This window comes from Astyanax mexicanus, chromosome 14 (assembly GCF_023375975.1).
Source record: "Astyanax mexicanus isolate ESR-SI-001 chromosome 14, AstMex3_surface, whole genome shotgun sequence".
Lineage (NCBI taxonomy): Eukaryota > Metazoa > Chordata > Actinopteri > Characiformes > Acestrorhamphidae > Astyanax > Astyanax mexicanus.
The window spans coordinates 30,280,730-30,301,083 of record NC_064421.1 but is presented as its reverse complement, the minus strand read 5'-3'; the positions used below and the strand labels follow the sequence as shown (position 1 = coordinate 30,301,083).

Genomic DNA, 20,354 nt, shown 5'->3' with positions numbered 1-20,354 from the left:
GTTGGACTGCTTTAGCTTTGACTGTGGATCTGATGTTCCCTGAATCACTCTTTCACAATTCCAGCCCCATGAACCCTGATATTATAATTTTAGAATATGCTCGTGTATTCCATCAGGGAAGAAAAAATCCATTGAAGGAATAACCTGGTCTATATTCAGGTAGTCAGGTAGCTGACCTCATTCTTTCAGTACATACTGTTGCTGAACCCAGACCTGACCAACTGCAGCAATAACCCCACTTAATCATTTACTTAGTTAAATCCAGGTGGACTTTTTTGGCCAGGCAGTGTATATACAGAGATATGAATATTGTATTGTGTGGAAATGGTTGTGCACCACTGGTCATATGGCATGTATGAAGTGTGTGTGTAAATACGGGGTATAATACACTGGATGTGTGACCCAACAGGAGCCTTCTGGAAATCCTGGAGGTTCAACCGAACACACAACCTCGTCATCAAGTCCTTAAAAGACACACACACACTCTTTCTCTCTCCCTCTCTCTCTCTCTCTCTCTCTCTCTCTCTCTCTCTCTCTTAACCAACACTTACACAGAACAATTATCTACCTCTAAACCTCCTGGGACAGTGTGCTAATAACTGTCTTAAACACACAAATACACACACAGTAAGATGATTAAAGATCTGCACATGGCAGACATAAATAAAAAATGCAGAATAAATTAAGAATAAGCATTTTTATATATTGGTGTGATGTTCACATTTGTCTATTTTTGTCTTTATGTTTGTCCAGGGAATCCTCCTCATTATTCAGACTGGCCACAATTCCTTCCCTGTATTTTTTTTCTTTCTATTTTTGGTATTTCATTTCAAATGCATCTATTTATTTTTTGTTTTATACTAATTTTTCTGGTGTATTTTTTTTTCTTCTCATTTACTCTCTTTATTTTTTCAGTTCATCCTCATTTGCCTTCTGCATTTTTATTAGCTCTCAAATATCCCCAGTATATTTTAGTTGATTTCCATTTATCCACTCTATTTTTTTTTATCAGTCACTTTTCACTTTATCACTTAATTTTTTTTCTATTTGTTCTAAATTTCCATATATGTCTGCTGTTTGTTTTTGTTCTTATTGTTCCCCACTTCTGTTTTATTCTTCTAGATGTCCCATATATCCTAATTTGTCCCCTGTATTCTCGCATTTCCCCTTATTTATTCCCTTGATTGTGTAAGTACACAAATGTATAAAACAAACATGATTTGTATATTTGTTTACATTACACTACTAAACTGGCACAGATATTTTTTGTTAGATATAAACCTCTCTCTCTCTCTCTTCCTGTTTATACCCATCAGTAATATGAGAGTGTGGCAGGATGATAAGGATCGTGACTGTAAATGATGCCACCCTGGTGCTCAGAGGAGAAGAAGAGGAGGAGGAGGAGAAGGAGAAGGAAGTGGAAGATGAAGAGGAGGAGAAGAAGGAGAAGGAAAATGGGCGGAAGATGCATAATAAAAGTTTTTTTCTGCATTTATTTAAATATTGTGGGTGCAAAAGAAAGATAACAAAAGTCAAAGGCGGGGTCAAAACCAAGATATCAAATTTTGAAGTTATATAAATCTAAGCACAGCAAAGCAGCATCAGGGGTCGAGTCAAAAAATCGTAATTAGGTTCCCAAAAAGTTCATAGAGACAAAAAATGTAAAAAAAAATAACATGGGCAAAAGACATGCCTTGTAGTAGAACTGAACCACAACTAATACTTGACAAAGAATGAATGAAGTGCAGGGGTGTATATATATAGTGAGTGAAACAGGTGTGGTCAACATTAACAACATTTAATATAAAAATATAGTCATTATGGCTTTTAGAAAAATGTGTTTTAGGGAAGGGGAGGGGCAGTGAACTATAGGACCCTGTGGCACAACCTAAGCTTTTGTCCTTAATGACATTCTTCTCCTTACATTACTTTTAATTTTATACTTTAAGTAGTTTTTAAACCAGTACTTTGACACTTTAAAGAGTAAAAAGCTTGAGTTAATATCTCAACTTCTAGAGAAGTGTTTTAAAACCTAGTATCTATACTTGGGAATAATGTACACACCTTTCGTTCCAGCTACATTACATACCTCTGCAGCCCATCTCTAGATGTGTGTGTGTGTGTGTGTGTGTGTGTTTTCAGTTCAGATTAGAGTCAGGTGTGTTTGGAAAGCTGCTCCGAGCTGGGATTTCTGAAGTGGTGTGTTTTCTTTTTCTACGCCAGCAGTTTTACTGTAATGGGGAACACATGGGCATCTGAGCTGAGCTTCAGCTCATTATTCATCACATCATCACAGTATCAAAAATAAAGAGGCATGTTTTATAATCAGCTGAGCATATAAGGACAAAAGTATTCTCCAGGCCACACCTGGCATTAGCCATGCTGTCAATATGTTCATGTTTACCTGCTTCAGAGGGTCCTAATCTTTTGGCTGTACTTTATTAAAGGGAAATATTGCCAAAAATAGTTAAACATGTGTGTAGTGTAGTGCAGTATTAGTAGTAGTGTTGCTCATATTTATTGTGCAAATTTGATTTTAATGGTGGCTGTCACTTTAAGAGGATTTAATTGAAAAGTGAGAGAAGCATGTGTGTGTGTGTGTGTGTGTAGAGCCTTCATTTCCTGTCTATCTGAGTTGATCTCTGCTTATCATCTCATTTCCCTCCCAGCACGAGTCTCTCTCTCTCTTTCTCTCTCTCTCTCTTTCTTTTCCTCCTACAGTATGGAGGGAATAAAACAGTAATTATGGAATAAAGCCCCAGAAGTTTAGACTTATTTCTCTTATTTTGATACACTATCCAAACACAATTACACGTTCACATTAGTAGTTATCTTCAATTTCACATTCTGTAGGAACTTTTGACTTCGAATATGGTTTCATTTTTTTCTGTAGTGTAAAAATAAAGGCGAAATGTCTACCATTAGGGGTGTCACAATTCTCTAAATCTTCTATTCGATTTTATTTCTGATTTTAGGGTCACGATTCGATTCGATTCTCGATTTTCTTTTTTCTTTTTTTTTTTTACAGCAGAGAGGCCTATGCTAGTTTTAGATTAGTCTATGCTCATTCATTGGTTTGATTAATCAATTTACAATATCTTATTTCAAACAGTGGGCTTGATATAAGTGATACAAAGTGATACAAGTGATCTGTAATACACCACAATACACAAAACTAACATTTATATTTATATATTTACATAATATTTGTAATACCATCTAGTGGCTTTTATTGGTAGCAGCAGTGTGCACTATTAAAACAGCAATGTGCAACATAACAAAGTAAATAATAAAAAAAATACAGGAACAGTCATGTAAAAAATAATAGAACAATTAGAGCCTTAACAAACTGAACTATATCATACTATAACAGTTAAACATGAGAAATAAGACTTTAGGACTTTTTCAGTCCCTGCGAATGACAAGTTGTTTTCTTTAATAAAGATATATTATTAACTTTATCTGAGAGAAAGATGCTCCTTAAGGTACCAAAACTATTAACATATTTGAGGCGAGACAAAACAACTTTAATTTTTATATTTTCAAGTTTTTCTTTAAGAAGATGAGAATGTCCACATTCTCTGGAGAAAGAGCTGCTCTTTGAGCTACAGTGTGCTGCGCCATTTGCGGGAGGGATCATTTATCCTCTTTTTGACTTCAATGCTCGAGACCATGACATAATTTTGATTGATTTTGATGAAATATCAAAATCGTGACACCCCTATCTACCATGTTGATAAATTTGCAATAAGAATCTGCACAATGGAGTCCAGTGGCGGAGCCAGACTCACCTAGTCATTTGGTAGACCCGCCCCCTTCTCCCAGCCCAAGAGTGTCTCAGACCGCCTTCACTGAGTATGACTGTATGCCCAGATATGGATTGTCTGTCAGTGCTGGATCAGCTCCTCAGTGCTGGATGCAGTCCTCTATGTGGATGGTCTTTTCTGGTTGAGAGTATGCTGTGTGCAATTGGCTGCTGCTTGGCTGTGATTGTAAAGTCCAGAGTCCTTAAGTTTCTAGAAAGGTGCTATATAAGTGTAACTTAACCTTAATTATACTTCATTCAATGCTTTAGTTCTGTTTAACCATTGAACTGCTGTGAGAGATTTAGCATACACTTGTGACGATAAAAAAAAAAAAAAAAAAAAAAAAAAAATATATATATATATATATATACAGATTTACAGATATGTGGTTGCAGGAATGTAGATATTAACATATAGCACTGGTGAAAAGTTTGGACACACCTTAAATTCAGTTTAAAAAATCTGCATGGTAGATTAATATTAAAATCATCCAAAATATAACAAAAATATATACATTTTTGGATGACAGCTTTGTACATCTCTTTGCACATTTTCTCAGTCAGTTTTATGAAGAAGAGTCACCTGTAATAGCTTTCCATTAATAGATGTGCTTCATCAAGAGTTAATTATTTTAATTTCTTATCTCTTAATGTGTTTGAGTATTTTGGTTTGTTTAACACTTTTAAGGTTACTACATGATTCCTTATGTGTTCCTTCATAGTCTGGATCACTTCATTATTCATTTACACTGTAGGAAAACAGGAAAATTTAAAACAATTAATGACAATGTGTGTCCAAACCTTTGACTGGTACTTTATGGGTAGATAGATAGAGAAAGAGAGCGGGAGGGAAAAAAGGAGAGATTTAACCTGCATTAAAATTACTGTAATACACAGTCGCCCTCTAGTGGTAAAATAATGCTGATAATGCTGAAAAAAATGTCAGTGCAATGCTGTTTGATCTGTACTGAAAAGTAAAAGAGAACAACTGTGTGTGTGAGAGAGAAAGAGAGAGAGAGAGAGAGAGAGAGAGAGAGAGAGAGAGAAAGAGAGAGAGAGAGAGCGCTTGTGTTCATTGTGATCCTCACTCGACCACTTTAGATTCATCTTTGTGTTAATATATTGTTGTGAAACCTAGCCTGGTTCCAAAAAAACTGCCCTGAATATCTTTCAACACACATCTGCAAATGTTTGACCAGAATAAACACCTGAGAGGAACAATGAATGACCTCCAGTGAGTCATTTTAATCATCAAGTGATGTATTCTCCACTGGCCTTGTACAGCTATATACCTTCTTCTATATAATCATCCGTAATGCTTAATTTAGCTCAGTGTATATCACAATATCTAGATTCACAGTGATATTTATAGACAGTGCCTTGAAAAATGCAGCACTAGAAAAAAATAAGAGACCACTTAAAAATGATGATTGTCTTTGATTTTTCCAAATTAAAAACCTCTGTTATATAATCAAGAGGATGATGGATGATCACAAGCCATCAAACCAAGCTGAACTGCTTGATTTTTTGCACCAGGAGTGGCATTAATTATGCAAAAGCAGTGTGAAAGACTGGTGAAGACTGTGATTAAAAACCAGGGTTATTCCACAAATTATTAATTTCTGAACTCTTAAAATGTCTGAATGCTTAAAATGTTATAAACTTGCTTTCTTCACATTATTTAAGGTCTGAAAACTTTTTTGTTTTTTCATTTTTCATTTTCTGCAGATAAATGCTCTAAATTACAATATTTTTATTTGGAATTTGGGAGCAAAGGTTGTCCATAGTTTATAGAATAAAACTGCAATGTTTATTTTACTCAAACATAAACCTATAAATAGCAAAATCAGAGAAACTGATTCAGAAATCAAAGTGGCCTTTTAATTTTTTCCAGAGCTGTATATTAATACCCCTTAAACTTTTTCACATTTCTTTACGTTACACACACAAACTTGTATAGACCAACACAGTCTTCTGTTTTTCTAGACACCGAGATTTTTGCCATATTCTTCTTTACAAAATAGCTTAAACTCAGCTCAATAGGATGTAGGTCAGGACTTAGGGTTTAGGGTCACTGTCTTGCTGGAAGGTAAATCTAGACAGTTTCATGGTTTTGCAGCCTTCAACAGGTTTAGCTCCATCCATCTTCAATTTATAGTTGTCCTGTGGATTTGCACCCCTAAATTGTGGATTTCTGCAGCTCGTCCAGAGTGACCATGGTTCTCTTTACTGCTTTTTTGACCAATACACTCCTTGCTTGATCGGTCAGTTTGGGTGGACCATGGCCGTGTCTTTTCGGGTTCATTTTTAGATAATGGATTGAATGGTGCTCCTTGGGATGCTCGAAGTTTGGGATATGATTTTATAACCTAACCCTGCTTTAAACTTCTCCAGAGCTTTCTTTCTGACCCGATCTCTGGGGAGTTCCTTAATCTTCATAATGCTGTTTGTTTACTAGTGTTCTCTAACAAACCACTGAGGCCTTCACAGAACAGCTATTTTTAAACTGAGACTAAATTACACACAGCTGGACTCTTAACTAATTAAGTGACTTCTGAAGGTAATTGATTGCACTGGATTTAATTTAGGGCAGAAGTCATGTTTCCCATCAGAGTATCGGTGACCATTCCACACTACAGGATACTGTATTGTAAATATTAAACATATTTTATATTTATTCACATTCTGGGCATCTCTCGTCTGCGCTGGGAGAAAATCGGAGGACGTATACAACACACTACAGGATCATCTGGGAAGATAATAATTGTCCTGGTTATCATGTAGAGTGAACCAGCTGTTGTGACTTTAGCATTTTAATTTCTTTTTTTTTTTTTAAGAAGAAGTAATTTCCAAAGTCTTCTGTATGATTGGAATTAGACAGTGACTGAAAATAAAATACACAAACATACAGATACAAAAACAATATTATAGTTTATTTTTATTTAGATTAGGTACAGAAACAAAAACAGAATACAAAATCAAACAAACAAAAAAAAAGGTTCACAACAATTACCTAAACACAGTCCAGCGATAGAAATATAGCGTAAGAAAAACGCAGGCACATTTTGGTAAAAAATGGTCAGTGTCTTCCTGTTTTGTTACGGGACTATATACAATGAGCCTCACATACACACACACAATGCTTTATTTATTTATATACTTTATACACTTTATATACTTTATACTTTTATATACTATATTAACTTTATAGTTTATGCACAGGCTTTAATTATACAATGTTGTGGCACACTTTAAAAACAGGCAAGGCTTTGATTTTGGTCAACATGTAATTACAGCTACAGCAAAAGTAGACCTGAGTCATTTAGATAAAATCTCATAATTACCGTTTTATTGTAAAGAAGCAACCATTTTTATAAGCGTTCATAGGTTGTACATTTTAAAGCAACATCAGAGTGACAGAGACTGGAGAAAGAGACACTGAAGATCTTCCTCCAGGTTATTCCAGATCTATAAAGGCACAACGAGGATGGCACATAGAGCCATTTTTTACAATCAAGTCTAAGCAACAGAAGTCTGACCTTTGGTCCCTATCACAAAGCATATGCACGACTAAAAGGACAACGAAGCTGACGGGTCTGCGTCTGTGTTCTTTCAGATCAGGTCAGAAGACCCTCAACACATAATATCCAATAATTTAGCAGACTGTTAACTCAAGTTAACTCAACTGAACGATTTCCTAGAACCTCAGTCGAGCGCATGTCTGCCAGTCTGAGATCATCCAGGTCACCTTGCACTAGTCTCTTCTTCATATTGTGCGAGATAGCAACCCAACTGACCTCGGTTCAGGAGCTACTTCATAAATAAATACCTTTGTTTTTGACCATTTAGTCATTTAGTTTATCTAGACGTGTAAACATTATATTTCACAAACAATACTTCTACAGCAAGCAGGCACAGTCTGCAATATTTTGGTTTTACGTCGAGCAGTGAGAAGATCATCATCATCATAATCATCAGACCTTTCCAACAAACTGAAACATCAACGTGGTAAAACCCAGAAGAAGAAAAGGCAGACACTGCAGTGATGTGCTCTAACCTTCTGTGAACATCCAAACATCAATCATTGGCAACATCATGACTGAAAAAAAAGAAGCAAATCCAGTGTTCATCAAAATGAAATAAGGACAAAATAAAGAAAGCATCACAATATCAAGGTGTGATTTCAACACCTAACCAGCAGGTGTCGGTCTAACATTGGCAGCCATTGGCTGTGTCCTATTCACCACTCCCATCACCCTCCTCCTCCTCTCTGTTATTCCTAAGCGGAAAAAGACTGCGTTGTGATCAAGGACGCAGCCAGGCCCAGTCCAGGCCTGGAAAAGTGCACTCACTCCAGCAGACGGCAGCAGCCACTGCAGGTTCTGTCGTATGTCAAAGCAAATTGGACAAAGGACATGGATGGCCTTGTCTATTTACTTCAAACAATGAGCCTGCTCACCTCATCGCCCCCTTAATCAACTTAAACAACTTAAAACATCTTTCTCCAAAGCTTCCATGTCAGGCACTCTGAGAAAAATACTGAAATGCAACCGAGAGCAATGCTTCCAGAACTGATCTCCTGTGAGGGAACAGTGGAGGGCTGGACCAGCAAGTGACCAACATCATGTCCATTAAAAGGTGAGCACATTGTGGTTCTGACTGTGGAGGTTAAGGATTAAAAAGAACAACAATTTGGTGCACAAACATCACAGCATGAACAAATAATAAAAAATAAAAAATAATCTGACACACTGGTGAGCAAAGTATAACAGACAGTTCTACATACGGGACAGCATGCACATTTATCATACGTCAATGTAAATTGAGCATAAATGTAACCTAAGGGGACACCTTGGGAACGAATACACCTTTATAAATAAAGGAGATGACATAAGTTATGGGAGTTGGATCCAGGGCTGACGGAAGTGGGTAATAGACAGATGTAACATTTCACATTTCTGAAGTTGTATGGACTTTACTGGAAGGCATTACCACTCTCAGTGGACAGTGCAGTGCAGAGGGTGGGAATGATGGGTGACACACAGGCACAACCCTCAAGTCAGTACAGTAATATTTAACTTCTATGGAACATGGCAAAATGCATGTGAAATAATATTAATTACTGTCCATAACATGGGGGCGTTACATGCCAGTGTATTACAGCATTAATTACCTTTTTTGTTTCGGTGTTTGAAACTTTTTACGTTTTTGATTTGTCTATATTTAGCTTTTAGCTTTATTACGCAAAAGAATAAATAACTTGCATAACCGTCTCCACAGGCATTTCTTACAAAAACTTCATGACCCACAACACGAATTCTCTGACCTAATTTCCTAATAATCCGGTTAAACTGCAATTAAGTCTAATAATTCTACTTTATCTGTTGTTGAAAGTTGATCTCTTATGAAAACAAAAGGAGCAGCAACTTAAACAGTAGTAGCAACACAATGGCGAACACTGAACTGTGCATAATCTAGTTCTACAGTCTCCCTCAATAAACGGAGCAATACAGGCCCTGCTGAGGCAGCGGTCAATGGTTTATAAATATGCTAAATCAAATGGAGCCGTTTCTATGGAGCAAAAAAAAAAAAGAAAAAAAAAAAAAGCACAAGTGCAAAAATAAAAGCCTTTTCCAACATTCACTATACATACAAAAGTTTGCAGACACAAGCTCTTTGCAGTGACAGTAACAGCCTTTACTCCGCTGTACTCGCCACGAGAGTATTGAGTATTCATTAGTGAGCTTAGGCACAGACAACGGATGATTAGTGATAGATCAAATGATAGAATGACACTCAAATAATAACTATTGGGGGTAAATAATTAAAGTCATTTAAGAATATTAGCTATACACATTGGAGGTTGATGATAATTTACCGGTTACCATTTACCACAGATTGTTATGTCGAATTCAACCAACATATGTTTCCCTTTTATACTGATATTGATTATTAATAATCCATTAAATATTATATGGTATTTTGTACATCCGAACGACTTGTACATATCACTTCTGTAATGGCATAATCTTCTTCGCACAAATATTAAATATATATTATACAGAACTTCTATTTTCTTCTGTCTATTCTATCATGTGCTGTTTAATTTTGTGTTCTATTCTATTATTTATTATCTCTATTCTATACTGTTGTATTGTATTCTCTGCTTAACTAACTTATTGTAATCTATTGGGATCTATTTGAATTCATTTTACTTTTCTAATGTGTTCTATTCTACTGTGTGCTGTTTTAACCTATTCTATTCTATTCTATTCTAATCCAAGCTGTTTTAATCAATTCTATTTTATTCTATTAAGGCTCTCCTCATTATCAGAGTATAAAATACGAGCTGTAGGAGTGATCCAGTGGAAATTTCCCACTTAGTACTTTTAGGAATTCTGATATGGCTTTATACCGCTCTATCTGTGAGATGGTTTGTGTGTGGTTGCCCAAGTTTTTTTATTTATTTATTTTTTTTTTAATTGAAATGCTTTTCTACAGGAAATAAGAAAAGCTGTGCCTTCTACTAGGTACTAGGTGCAGTTAACTCAAATTTAAATCAGTGTCTGAATACTTTTGTATGTATAGCGTATCTCAGTGGTTCTCAAACTGTGCTACGGCACCTCTGGTGGTACGCAAAGCATTTCAGGGCGAAACACTAGATGACCTCAGAAAATGTAATGCATGCACAAAAATATTAAATCAGATTGAAATTTTACCACTAATTTATACAACAGCAGGTTTGTTTGTGTTTAGTGTTTAACCTGGTAGATCCTGTATAAAAGCTACACTTCAGTTCTTTACAGTTTAATAGGTCCTACAACTGAACCCCGTGGAACTCCACCATTCAGAAAGTTAGAGCAAAATAATGAAACTGTAGTCCACTACTTCCTATTCTCTGATACTTAAATGTGGTTTGGTTTGCTCATGGGTGGTACACATTGCTTTAAAAGTTTGAGAACCACTGGCATATCTAATCAATACTTCCTGATATCAAGCAACCTATGGATATATATAACTTAATCAAAAATTATATGCTAAACTAGACTGATACCCCCCTCCCTCTTTACCCCAATGTGCTCAGTTCAGACCAGCTGACCTTCAACATATTACAGCTCCCATGATCCTGTTGAAGCTTTCAGCATCTCAATAACAGTTACTGCCATTACTGAGCATTGTGGCACAAGAACTAGTTTTGTTTAAATACGCGTAACACTATAAAATTTGTGGATAACTTGGTTTAAAACACATCCTATCTTCTTTACTTCATTTGATCTGTTCTGAGGCATGCACCTATAAGGCAAGCTCAGTCTTTAGACAAATATGATATTGATAAGGAAAATAACAATAATAATAATAATAACATATCTAAGCTGCCAAAATCTAGCAACCCTGAGGTTGTTGAAAGGCCTTATCTGGGCTTTACTGACAGTTTAACGTTGGGTCATTTAGCCAGCCCCAGATTTTGATCATGTCTTGTGGAGATCTTGGGTGGACCAGCATTAAACTCTTATAGGCACACGGGTTGTTGCGGTACTTCTCCTCAATGTCGAAGGTGCGGAAGCCTTTATGCTTCTCGGGAGCGAGCCCCAGCTTCCTCAGGCACATTCCCGTGTAGACGTCATCGATGGGGTAGAGGGCAACCTTGCTCATGACCCCGTGGAGCCTCTTGGCCACGTTTCCAGAGTACAAGTAACCTCCCCCACCTGCGTACGGTGGATACGACCCCACAAACATGCTCTCGGGGATAAAGTACTTAACTTTTTTGTCTCGGTGAGGTCCAGCATTTGTGATCACATCCCCGACAAACAGGTCCTGTGCTTTGTCAGGGGAAAGGTTCTTGAGGAATTCAATAATATGTAAAGTGTTGACAAAAACATCGTCGTCACCCTTGAATAAGAAGCTAGCTTCAGAACATCGAGTGTTAAACCACTCAAGGAAAAGTACCTCTTTTATGGTCAAGTTAAAGAAGGAGTCCCTGTAGTCCCACTGCAGCAGGTCTCTATGCCTATCGCTCTCAAACTTTAACATGTGTGATAAATCTGGGAAGTTGTCCAAAGCACTGGCGTTACCGAGAAGAAAGACAGTAACAACAGTTTTGTTTAACATGAGACCAGCTTTACCCCAAGACTCTCGTATTGCCTGACGCCGCTCGAAGTGTGGCGCCAGCGACTTGATGGCTAGGAGAAGAAACGGCTGATCTTTGCATATTTCTGGGTGGTCCACCACCATGGGGTACGTCCTGCACTGCATGTACAGCAAGAAATCTTTAAAACGATCTGAAAGTGAGCTGAAGTCCTTCACCTGTGTAGTGACTCTAAAATCTGGCTCACAGGAGTTCCTGCCACCCGTGTCGTTAAGCCATTCAGGCAGTCTGTAGCCACCTGTGATGTTTGGTCCATTTATGATCGGATTGTTCTCAAGGTCCAATTTCTGCTGGTGGCGGTTCCAGTAAGCATCATGAGGGACCGGCTTTTTCCAGAATGGCTTGGAGGGGATCCGAATTTTGCTCTGATCGCTCTTATCCTGGCCGGTGCTTCTCGACACCTCCACCACGATGAAGACAAAAGCACACATCATGAACACAAAGACCTTCCATTTCCTTCGCGGTCCGTGCATGGTGCTGACACTCACCACCTGGAAATCAGGGATGGAAAGACAGGTCAGAGAACAAATCTCACTGAGAACACAACAAAGAAAGATATAAATAAAGAATATACACTCTACACTACTCATTTTCGTAAGACTTCCTGATAGTTATCTTCACTGCTAATTGCATTAACAAAAACTAAAAGGTGGGAAAAAAAGGATAGACAATGAGGCTTTTGGAGCAAAGCTTATTTTAAATGCAAAAACTCAACAGAGTTCAAGATCTAAATAAAAAAACTGCTACAGAATTTACACCAATTAAATTTTGTAAAGGTAAGCTAACTTTGCCTAGGGCAGTTTATACACACAATATATTGTTATATTCGTTAGCTTTAGCGGTTCAGCTAGACATCAATTAATTCAGCCTTTGTGGAATTTCAAATGCTGCTGAATACTTAATATCATAAAACAAACACAGTTTGATATGAATAGAGCTTATATTTGCAAAGCCCCCTTTAGGCACAGTTACTCAGACAGGAATTAAGCTTACTCCTCGATTACACAGCATTTCAAATGGAGCATTTTTCATTGGACATTTTCATTGCTACAACTAGGTATAACTGCTGACCAGAAAACAGATCATTAGTAATATTTTATCGTTTTTTTAATTAGACGAATATATCAGCATTTAAATTATGTTCCTGATATTCATTCAAACTCATCCATGCTGCTACAGGAAAAAAAGTGCTTTATTTACTCTTCTCATACTGGACCATGAAAACACAATTTTGTTCCACCTCATGTCCCACTTGTGATATAAATGACAATAATTAAGTTTCCTAAATGCTTGATGTAAAAAACAACAACAAATAGTACTAATAAATAAATATGACTAACATTAGAATATGTTATAAATGTAACTAACAAAAAACAAAAATGTGACTAAACATAATACACATTTAAGACAAAAAAGGAATCTAGAAAATTAAATAAAAATCTCTTTCAGTTGCCTTTATTATATGTTTTAATAATCAAAAGAACATTTATTTATGGGGTCATTTTAAGGTTATGAGAAAACCAAGCACTTCGGATGTATCCGTTTCAGGTGATTTAAGAAAGATAAGGTGTCCTGAGTTCAACTGGAAGTTGCAGCTTCCTGAACTGCTCGGTTCTTGCCTATTGCGACAGGTCAGATTAAAGCAGCCTCGGCTGGGCAAGCGGAGAAGTCCTACCTCTGTTGCAATCTTGACCTTGATCTGCCTGCTGTGATCTTCCTTTCTTTCCTGAAACACTCCCATATTTTGGGATTGTTCTGTTCTGCTCAGATACCCATTTCCTCCCCTGGTTCACACTGTGAGAGAACGTCATGTCAGCCCTGATCTTCCATCACTCCACCATCTCCAGAACAATTCATTCATGAGTGACAGAAGTGTCTGATCTTAACTGGACTAACAAACATAAGCGAGACAACCACCACAGCTTTGTACCACAATTGACTGACCGCACAGCATTTCTTTTGATTTGCGCAGAGGTGCACTTTAACAACCAAAATGATCATATGTCTAAAAACTTTGAATAAATGCAGTCAGATACTAATTTGCATCTATTGTTGGCGCAGAAGTGCAAAACACAGCTGGTTTAGTTTGAACAAAGAAGTAATTTCAATAGAATAGTACACTGAAGCAGATAAACATGAATGTGTGACGAGACACTAATATCACGAGACGAAACGAGACACGATACTGGGTTCATGAGAACGAGACGAGATTTATAAATAAAATAAAAAAAAAACGTCAAAAATAAAAATGTCTTGAAAACTAGAGTTTTATTTGATAACATCACATAACGCAAACTTAACAGACTGGTTTCTCTCACACATTGATTCTATAAAAAATAGAAATAAGAATAACAATAAAAAAATTGCATTTTTCTAGAAAGTATAAACTAGCTATTTGCTGTCTGTTTGCCTCACATTGTACACAGTCACATGTACGATTTACTTACAGTATTTACATATGGGTTGTGTCTTGTTGGTCACTCTGTTACCGTGTATTGTTTCCACTGGAGCCAAAATGCAGCCAGACATACAACTTAAAAGTAGCAGATGCAAATGCCCAAATTTTCCTCTTCTGCTGAGAGCTGCTCTCACTGCTCAGCCACCACACTCACTGCTATCGCTACTGTGTTGCCAGATCCCTCTTAAAAAGTCCACACTAAACTGTTTTTTTCCCCACAAGAGAGGTTTAAGCTTGACGAGAAATAACGTCACGTGCCACGAGATCTAGTCACACCCCTACTGGGCACACACTTATACATACAATCACACGCACATACATACACACACATACGAACAGGACAATTTAGAGTATGCAATTTCTCTGGTTTTAGAGTATTGATTTCACCTGAGAACGAGGAAACTCCACTCAGATAGGTACATAAACCCAAAAGCCCAGCGATGGGAGGCAAACAGACAGCAAATAGCTAGTTTATACTTCCTAGAAAAATGCTAAATAAACTTCCAGCAGACATCCCAAAGTCTAAAGGGATTAAACAGAAGAGCTCAGTTTCATAATACTTGATGACCTTTTGCCACGGACTATGTCCTCTGTTACTAATGTAAATCATTATTTTTATATTGCTTTGGAGAAAAGCACTCGCTAAATGGAAGGTATGTATTGGCTTTAGCTAAAAATGTTATTTGACAAACAGTGGATGCATTTACAATCCAAGTATTACCCACCATTAATAACATTTTTGGGAAATTCAATTTATTTTTGATTTTTTTTTTCTCTCCAGATAGGATTTCTGTATGGTCCATGTCAGTCTCATGATATTTCAATACTAATATAAAAAGAAGCCTTGTAACGGAATTTGGCACTAGCAAGTGTGAATTGGATTGTGCCTTGGCCCATCACTAATAGTTTTATTGCCTATGCCTAAGTAGATTGTGTAACCTCCCATCTCTCAAATCCTCAAACTGCTCTAAAAATGATTAAAAAGCCTTTCCTGAGAAGTAGGTAGTGACAATTTCTTCAACAAAAGCAGGATCATCCCTTTTTAATGCCCTCGATTTCAGAGGCTACAATAAATAAGCAGGTTTCCCGAAACTTTAGTTTGCACAGTAAATGTCCTGAAGCAATTCAAGCTGTTTCAACTTTAAAGATTGGTGGCCAGCTAGTGGATCTCTTTACTGAATGAAGGATTTGTTTGGATAAGATTAATGTGCCCTCAAGAACCAAAGCAGTCCAACCACTGGGTATAGCCTCAGTCTCCTAATAAAGATTAAAACAGCCTTGTGACCCTCTTGCTGCACTCCTTCATAGATAGAAAAATCACACAATGTATTGCAATCATGTGCTCTGTATCCTCAGTCCCTCATGATGGTCATAAACAGTGCTTTACAGATGCAAAAACTGAACTGACCCATCAGGCACAATTCAACCAGATCAACAAACCAGATACTGAATATAGTATTAACAGAGTGTGCTACTGGAATTAGTGTTGGTGTAAAATGGTTAATCAATTATAAGAGTAAATTATTCTACAGCAGTGGTATTGAGTTCAGTGTGGTATTGAGTTCAGTGTGTTCAGTGTGGTCTTTAAAATACTAAATAATTTCTCAGCATTTCAGTTAATAGCCAATCCAAAAGACTGGGACTAAACGCATTGGTAGTTTTTAACATGACCCTTTTTCAAAACTAAATTCCTGAGCAACTAAAGCACAGTTAATCATTGATCAAATCATGTGACATTCTGGGATTCAAAAGAAAATGTTAGATGTTTGCTAAGTTTTGTCGATAACATGTGCGACTTACTTTATATTAGACTACATCTTCATGTATACAGAAGCTTCTTATTCAAAGACTTCTAGCAAATGTGAGTGGCTTTATGTGACCGTGTGTGTTGAAAGGTGGAAAGATAAGGTGGGGAATGCAAACAAGTGTTACATCATATATTTACATGTCTACTGTGTGATCAGTCGCTTTAAAACAACTGGCAGGCTAAAAGTGAAAAGGGAATCACAAGCACAGTTCTGTGAAACAGACTGGAAGCAGCTGTAATTGCTGATTTGGGTCAATAACGCAGAACAAGCTGCTTATTTGTTTAAATGTACCTCATGTCTTTGCATGTTTCTGAAGTCTTCTGATTGAACAGAAATTCAAATCCAATTAAAAGTGCCACAGTATTCTATTTCAATTTTTTAGTTTTTACCTGTTTTGTTTTTATTTTTAGAGTGGTGTACTGACTAAAAACACTCTTAGGCTACACAACATGCAACACAAACTTTAACACTTTATTTGCCAAAACCCTTTGCTTCTGCAAAAAATGTCAGTAAAGCAAAAACAGGAAAATAGAAACTGTTGTTAGAAAAGTTGTACAGGCGTTCTAACAACTCTGACGCCCAAAGACATGAGATATAAAACTAGTATAATATCCCATTACCTGATACTTTGCTGCACTGACGTGTTGAACCTACATGGTGTTACTCTGTTAGCAGGCACAATTCTGTAATGTCCCATTCGGGTTATAATTTAACACTTTGGATCGAAAAATGTTAAATACCCGTACAACTTCAGAAATGGATTTTCCTATACACCCCACATCCAGTAGTAATATTTAAGATACACCAACTACACCATATTGAACAAGTATTGGAACACCTGCCTATTCATTCAAAACAAGGGCAATGACTTAACATATGGCAGTTTTATTGGAGTAACCATCTCTACTGTCATTTTACTAAATCTTGAAGCAGTGTTGTGAGGATCTGATTGTATTCCACGATCAGGCTTTATTTATACAAGATTTATTGCCATATCTGACATTAGGTATGGTAAAAAATGATGTGTGTGTATAACATACCAATATCACACACCAGATATAACAGCCTGTGTATAACCCTGATCATCATTATTGTTAAGCAGGGCCCAGGATTATGGTCCCTTGGGAGAACATAAAAAAAAATGTGAACATAAAAAAAAATGTGAACATAAAAAAAAAAATGTAAACATAAAAAAACAGTATAATGCCCAATTATGCCAAATAAAAGGTTATTTAAATTCAATAGCAAGCTTTATTTTTTAAGAAAAAATAAGTTAGTATTTTATCATTATAATAAAAAGACACTAGTTAATGGCACCTTCACATTAAATAAATTCAGTGTTTCTTCTAGTGTTTTTTTTTTCAGTTACATAAACAAAGCACCTTACCAGGTTACTCACCACCATTTTTACTCATTGTGCATCAGGTTGGAGTAATAATTAAAAATAACTGCTTCTGTGGCTAATCAATCTCTCTCCCACTCGCTTCTCCTGATTCCCACTTCCTCTCTTCTCCTCTGTTTGCTGCCTCTGCCTCCTAGCAACCCCTTCAGTGTAGTCTCCAGACGCCTTCCACCTCCCCTCTCACTCTCTTCTTCGCTCTCCCTCTTTCTGTCACTTAGTTTAAAGCACGGTCATTAACAGAACAATAATACGTTTAGTTTTAACTGTGGTTCTATTCAGTGTAATTTTGGAGCATTACTATTGTTTTTTTTTTATTGTATGTTTATATCACGTAAAAGACCGCTGGTGTTTTAAACAAAGAAAAAAAAAAAAAAGATGTTGTCTAATCATGCAGTAAATTTCTGCCAGGCATGGATAAGCATTAACTCTCATGTAACCACATCGAAAACTAAATACAACAATAAAGCGAGTCTCTGCCCCTGCTGGAACACCACGCTGTTCAGATGTGCTTACGCAAGTTTCGCCATTAGAGAACTATTACCTAATTGCAGGATCCGCTTACTAGGAAACATGCAGGATTTCTTAACAATGCCAGGAGCTGCACAGCTAATTAAAGGACTAATGAGTGGTTTCTCAAACACAGGCAATGCAAAAAGGGCCAATCCTTTGGGGGGAGGGGGGACTCTGAATGGGAAGCTCTCATTAGCAGTGTTATTTAACCCGTGGACAGGTTTAAACTCTGGGGAAAGATCTTATTAAAATGAAACAAGATACACTTATTTCACAGTGTTTCCTTTGGGATTTTACTACCATCATTTTACAAACAGTCTGTTTTCCAGCTAAAAGATACGAGCTGTACAGGACTAGGACAGTAACCTTTGCTGTGGTAGCTTGCCCATAGCATTTGTTTGTTTACTAATCAGTGTAAACAAAAAAAAAGCCACAAGATTGGTTGTGGCTTTCGGTGGACTTGATATAACAAGATTTTTTTTGTAGTAATGTCAAAATTCTGCATGGTACAGCATCGTAGCTGGATATGGAATCAAAACAGTGGCCAGACTAGTAAAGCACCTGTGCGGCAATGCACAATGAACAGTCTAACAAGACTGCATGGTCGTATTGCCATAAAGGTCTTGTCTTTTGCAACTCATCAAAAATCTGCGTTGATTTTAATAGAAATGAATAAAAACATTTTATCATCTGTGCAGAGATTTGTGTCAGTTGCTTCACAGGAATTGTGCCAAACCAAGGCTGCATTTCTCAGCTGTATTCACTTTGAACTGCTTGGCTGCTTGACTTGACTGCTGTGTCTGAAATTGAAAGTAGCTAGGTGACGATGCATTGCTGTCCACTGTGTTTTGTAAAAGGGAATGTAGTGAATAATGCCACTGTAATTGAAACACAAAGGCTGCAATATGTCTTAAAAAAGATAAAAAAAGACAGCTCACTGCTAGATATGAGCATTTAGCTTTGTTGTCATCAGAGACATATAGTAACGAAGTAAAACTACTTCACTATTGTACTTAAGTAGTAAAATGCTGTATCTATATTTTACTGAAGTGTTATTTTTTCCCCTACTTTCACTTTTACTTCACTATTCATTTCCCATGAGTTTAATACTTTTACTCCAATATTTTTTTTTACGTTGGTCATTACCGGGGTCATCCCCAGTCCTTTACAGTCCTCTCTGCTGAGCATGCACAAGCACGTACACAATATTAAACAGAGCTCTTTTTTCTTATCTATCACACTGCTGATACGTCCTGTTTGTGCGAGTGAGTTTGCATGCATGTGTGTGTGTGTGGCCAGTCAGTCAGTCATGGATATAGGGTTGATTTTCCAAAAAAAAAAAAAACATATTGAGGTTCATGTATAAGAATATGATTTAAAAAGAAAAAAAGGTAAAATAATAAATGGCATTTCATTGTTCAGTGTGAGCAGTTGCCCTGAAAAATCCATACTGGGCTTTGAGCAGCTTCAGGAGGTATTTTTTATAGAAATATATAAAAAAATGTTTTATCTTCTTAGCTTCTGAAAAAATAGTCTGTCTTTTGATATGACACACTCACCCCTTTATGTAGTGTCATCTGTTCCTGTCATATATGGTTGGTCAATAATAATGTCTATAATAACAAAAATCTGAAGAAATGACAGCGAATACAGACATAGAATCACAAGAACGTCTTTAAATGTCTTTGTATTCCAGCTAGCTAATGCCTAAAATCGATTGCTAATGTCCTTCCCAGGAAATAAACACTTACTGCCCACATAAAAAGCATTAGATAGAAATCCCTCAAGTGGCTTAATTGTTCTACACAGTATGAATACAAGCAAAGTCTTACTAAAGCTTTGCATAATACTGAAAGTGCTTAGAAAACAATGAAATTGAACAGATAAATGTTGAGCTTGTTGTTTAGGGGGTTACCTGTTCTTAGGTGAGATTAAAGGTGAGATTCCAGGTGTGTGGTGTTCAGGTCTTCACGTAAACCTTTACCCCATCATGACACTGACAAATGGAAGCAGAGGGGTCAGGGAAAGAGTTAATGGGCAGTAATCTGTAAAAAAGAAAAATAAACAAGCATTAACAAACACTTGCCTAACGAACCATCCCAAAAGCGCACTTATACATAAGCTGAGGAGAATTTCACAATGCTCCATTTCTTATTATACTAAAGAACTGTCCAATATGAAGGGATTTATTGGACAGGTCTAGTAGTATCAAGAGTGCCTAAAAA

The 20,354-nt window shown here is 36.8% G+C and overlaps 1 protein-coding gene across 3 annotated transcripts in view; it reads right to left on the bottom strand.

Annotated features, from left to right (window-relative positions):
* Positions 1–6,740: 6,740 nt before the first annotated feature.
* b3gnt2b (UDP-GlcNAc:betaGal beta-1,3-N-acetylglucosaminyltransferase 2b) overlaps positions 6,741–20,354 on the bottom strand; it is a 31,322-nt gene continuing 17,708 nt past the window's right edge. The window contains exons 2-4 of one of the 3 annotated variants that reach the window (XM_022672781.2): positions 20,045–20,174; positions 13,627–13,745; positions 6,741–12,442 (exon numbers count right to left, since the gene is read on the bottom strand). In XM_022672781.2, the coding sequence (XP_022528502.2) occupies positions 11,228–12,442; positions 13,627–13,692 (1,281 nt within the window). In that variant the 5' untranslated portion in view covers positions 13,693–13,745; positions 20,045–20,174 and the 3' untranslated portion in view covers positions 6,741–11,227. Of the gene's footprint in view, positions 12,443–13,626; positions 13,746–17,388; positions 17,833–20,044; positions 20,175–20,354 lie in introns of those variants that run through there. The other 2 variants (XM_007244637.4, XR_002650336.2) reach the window with 2 other exon arrangements.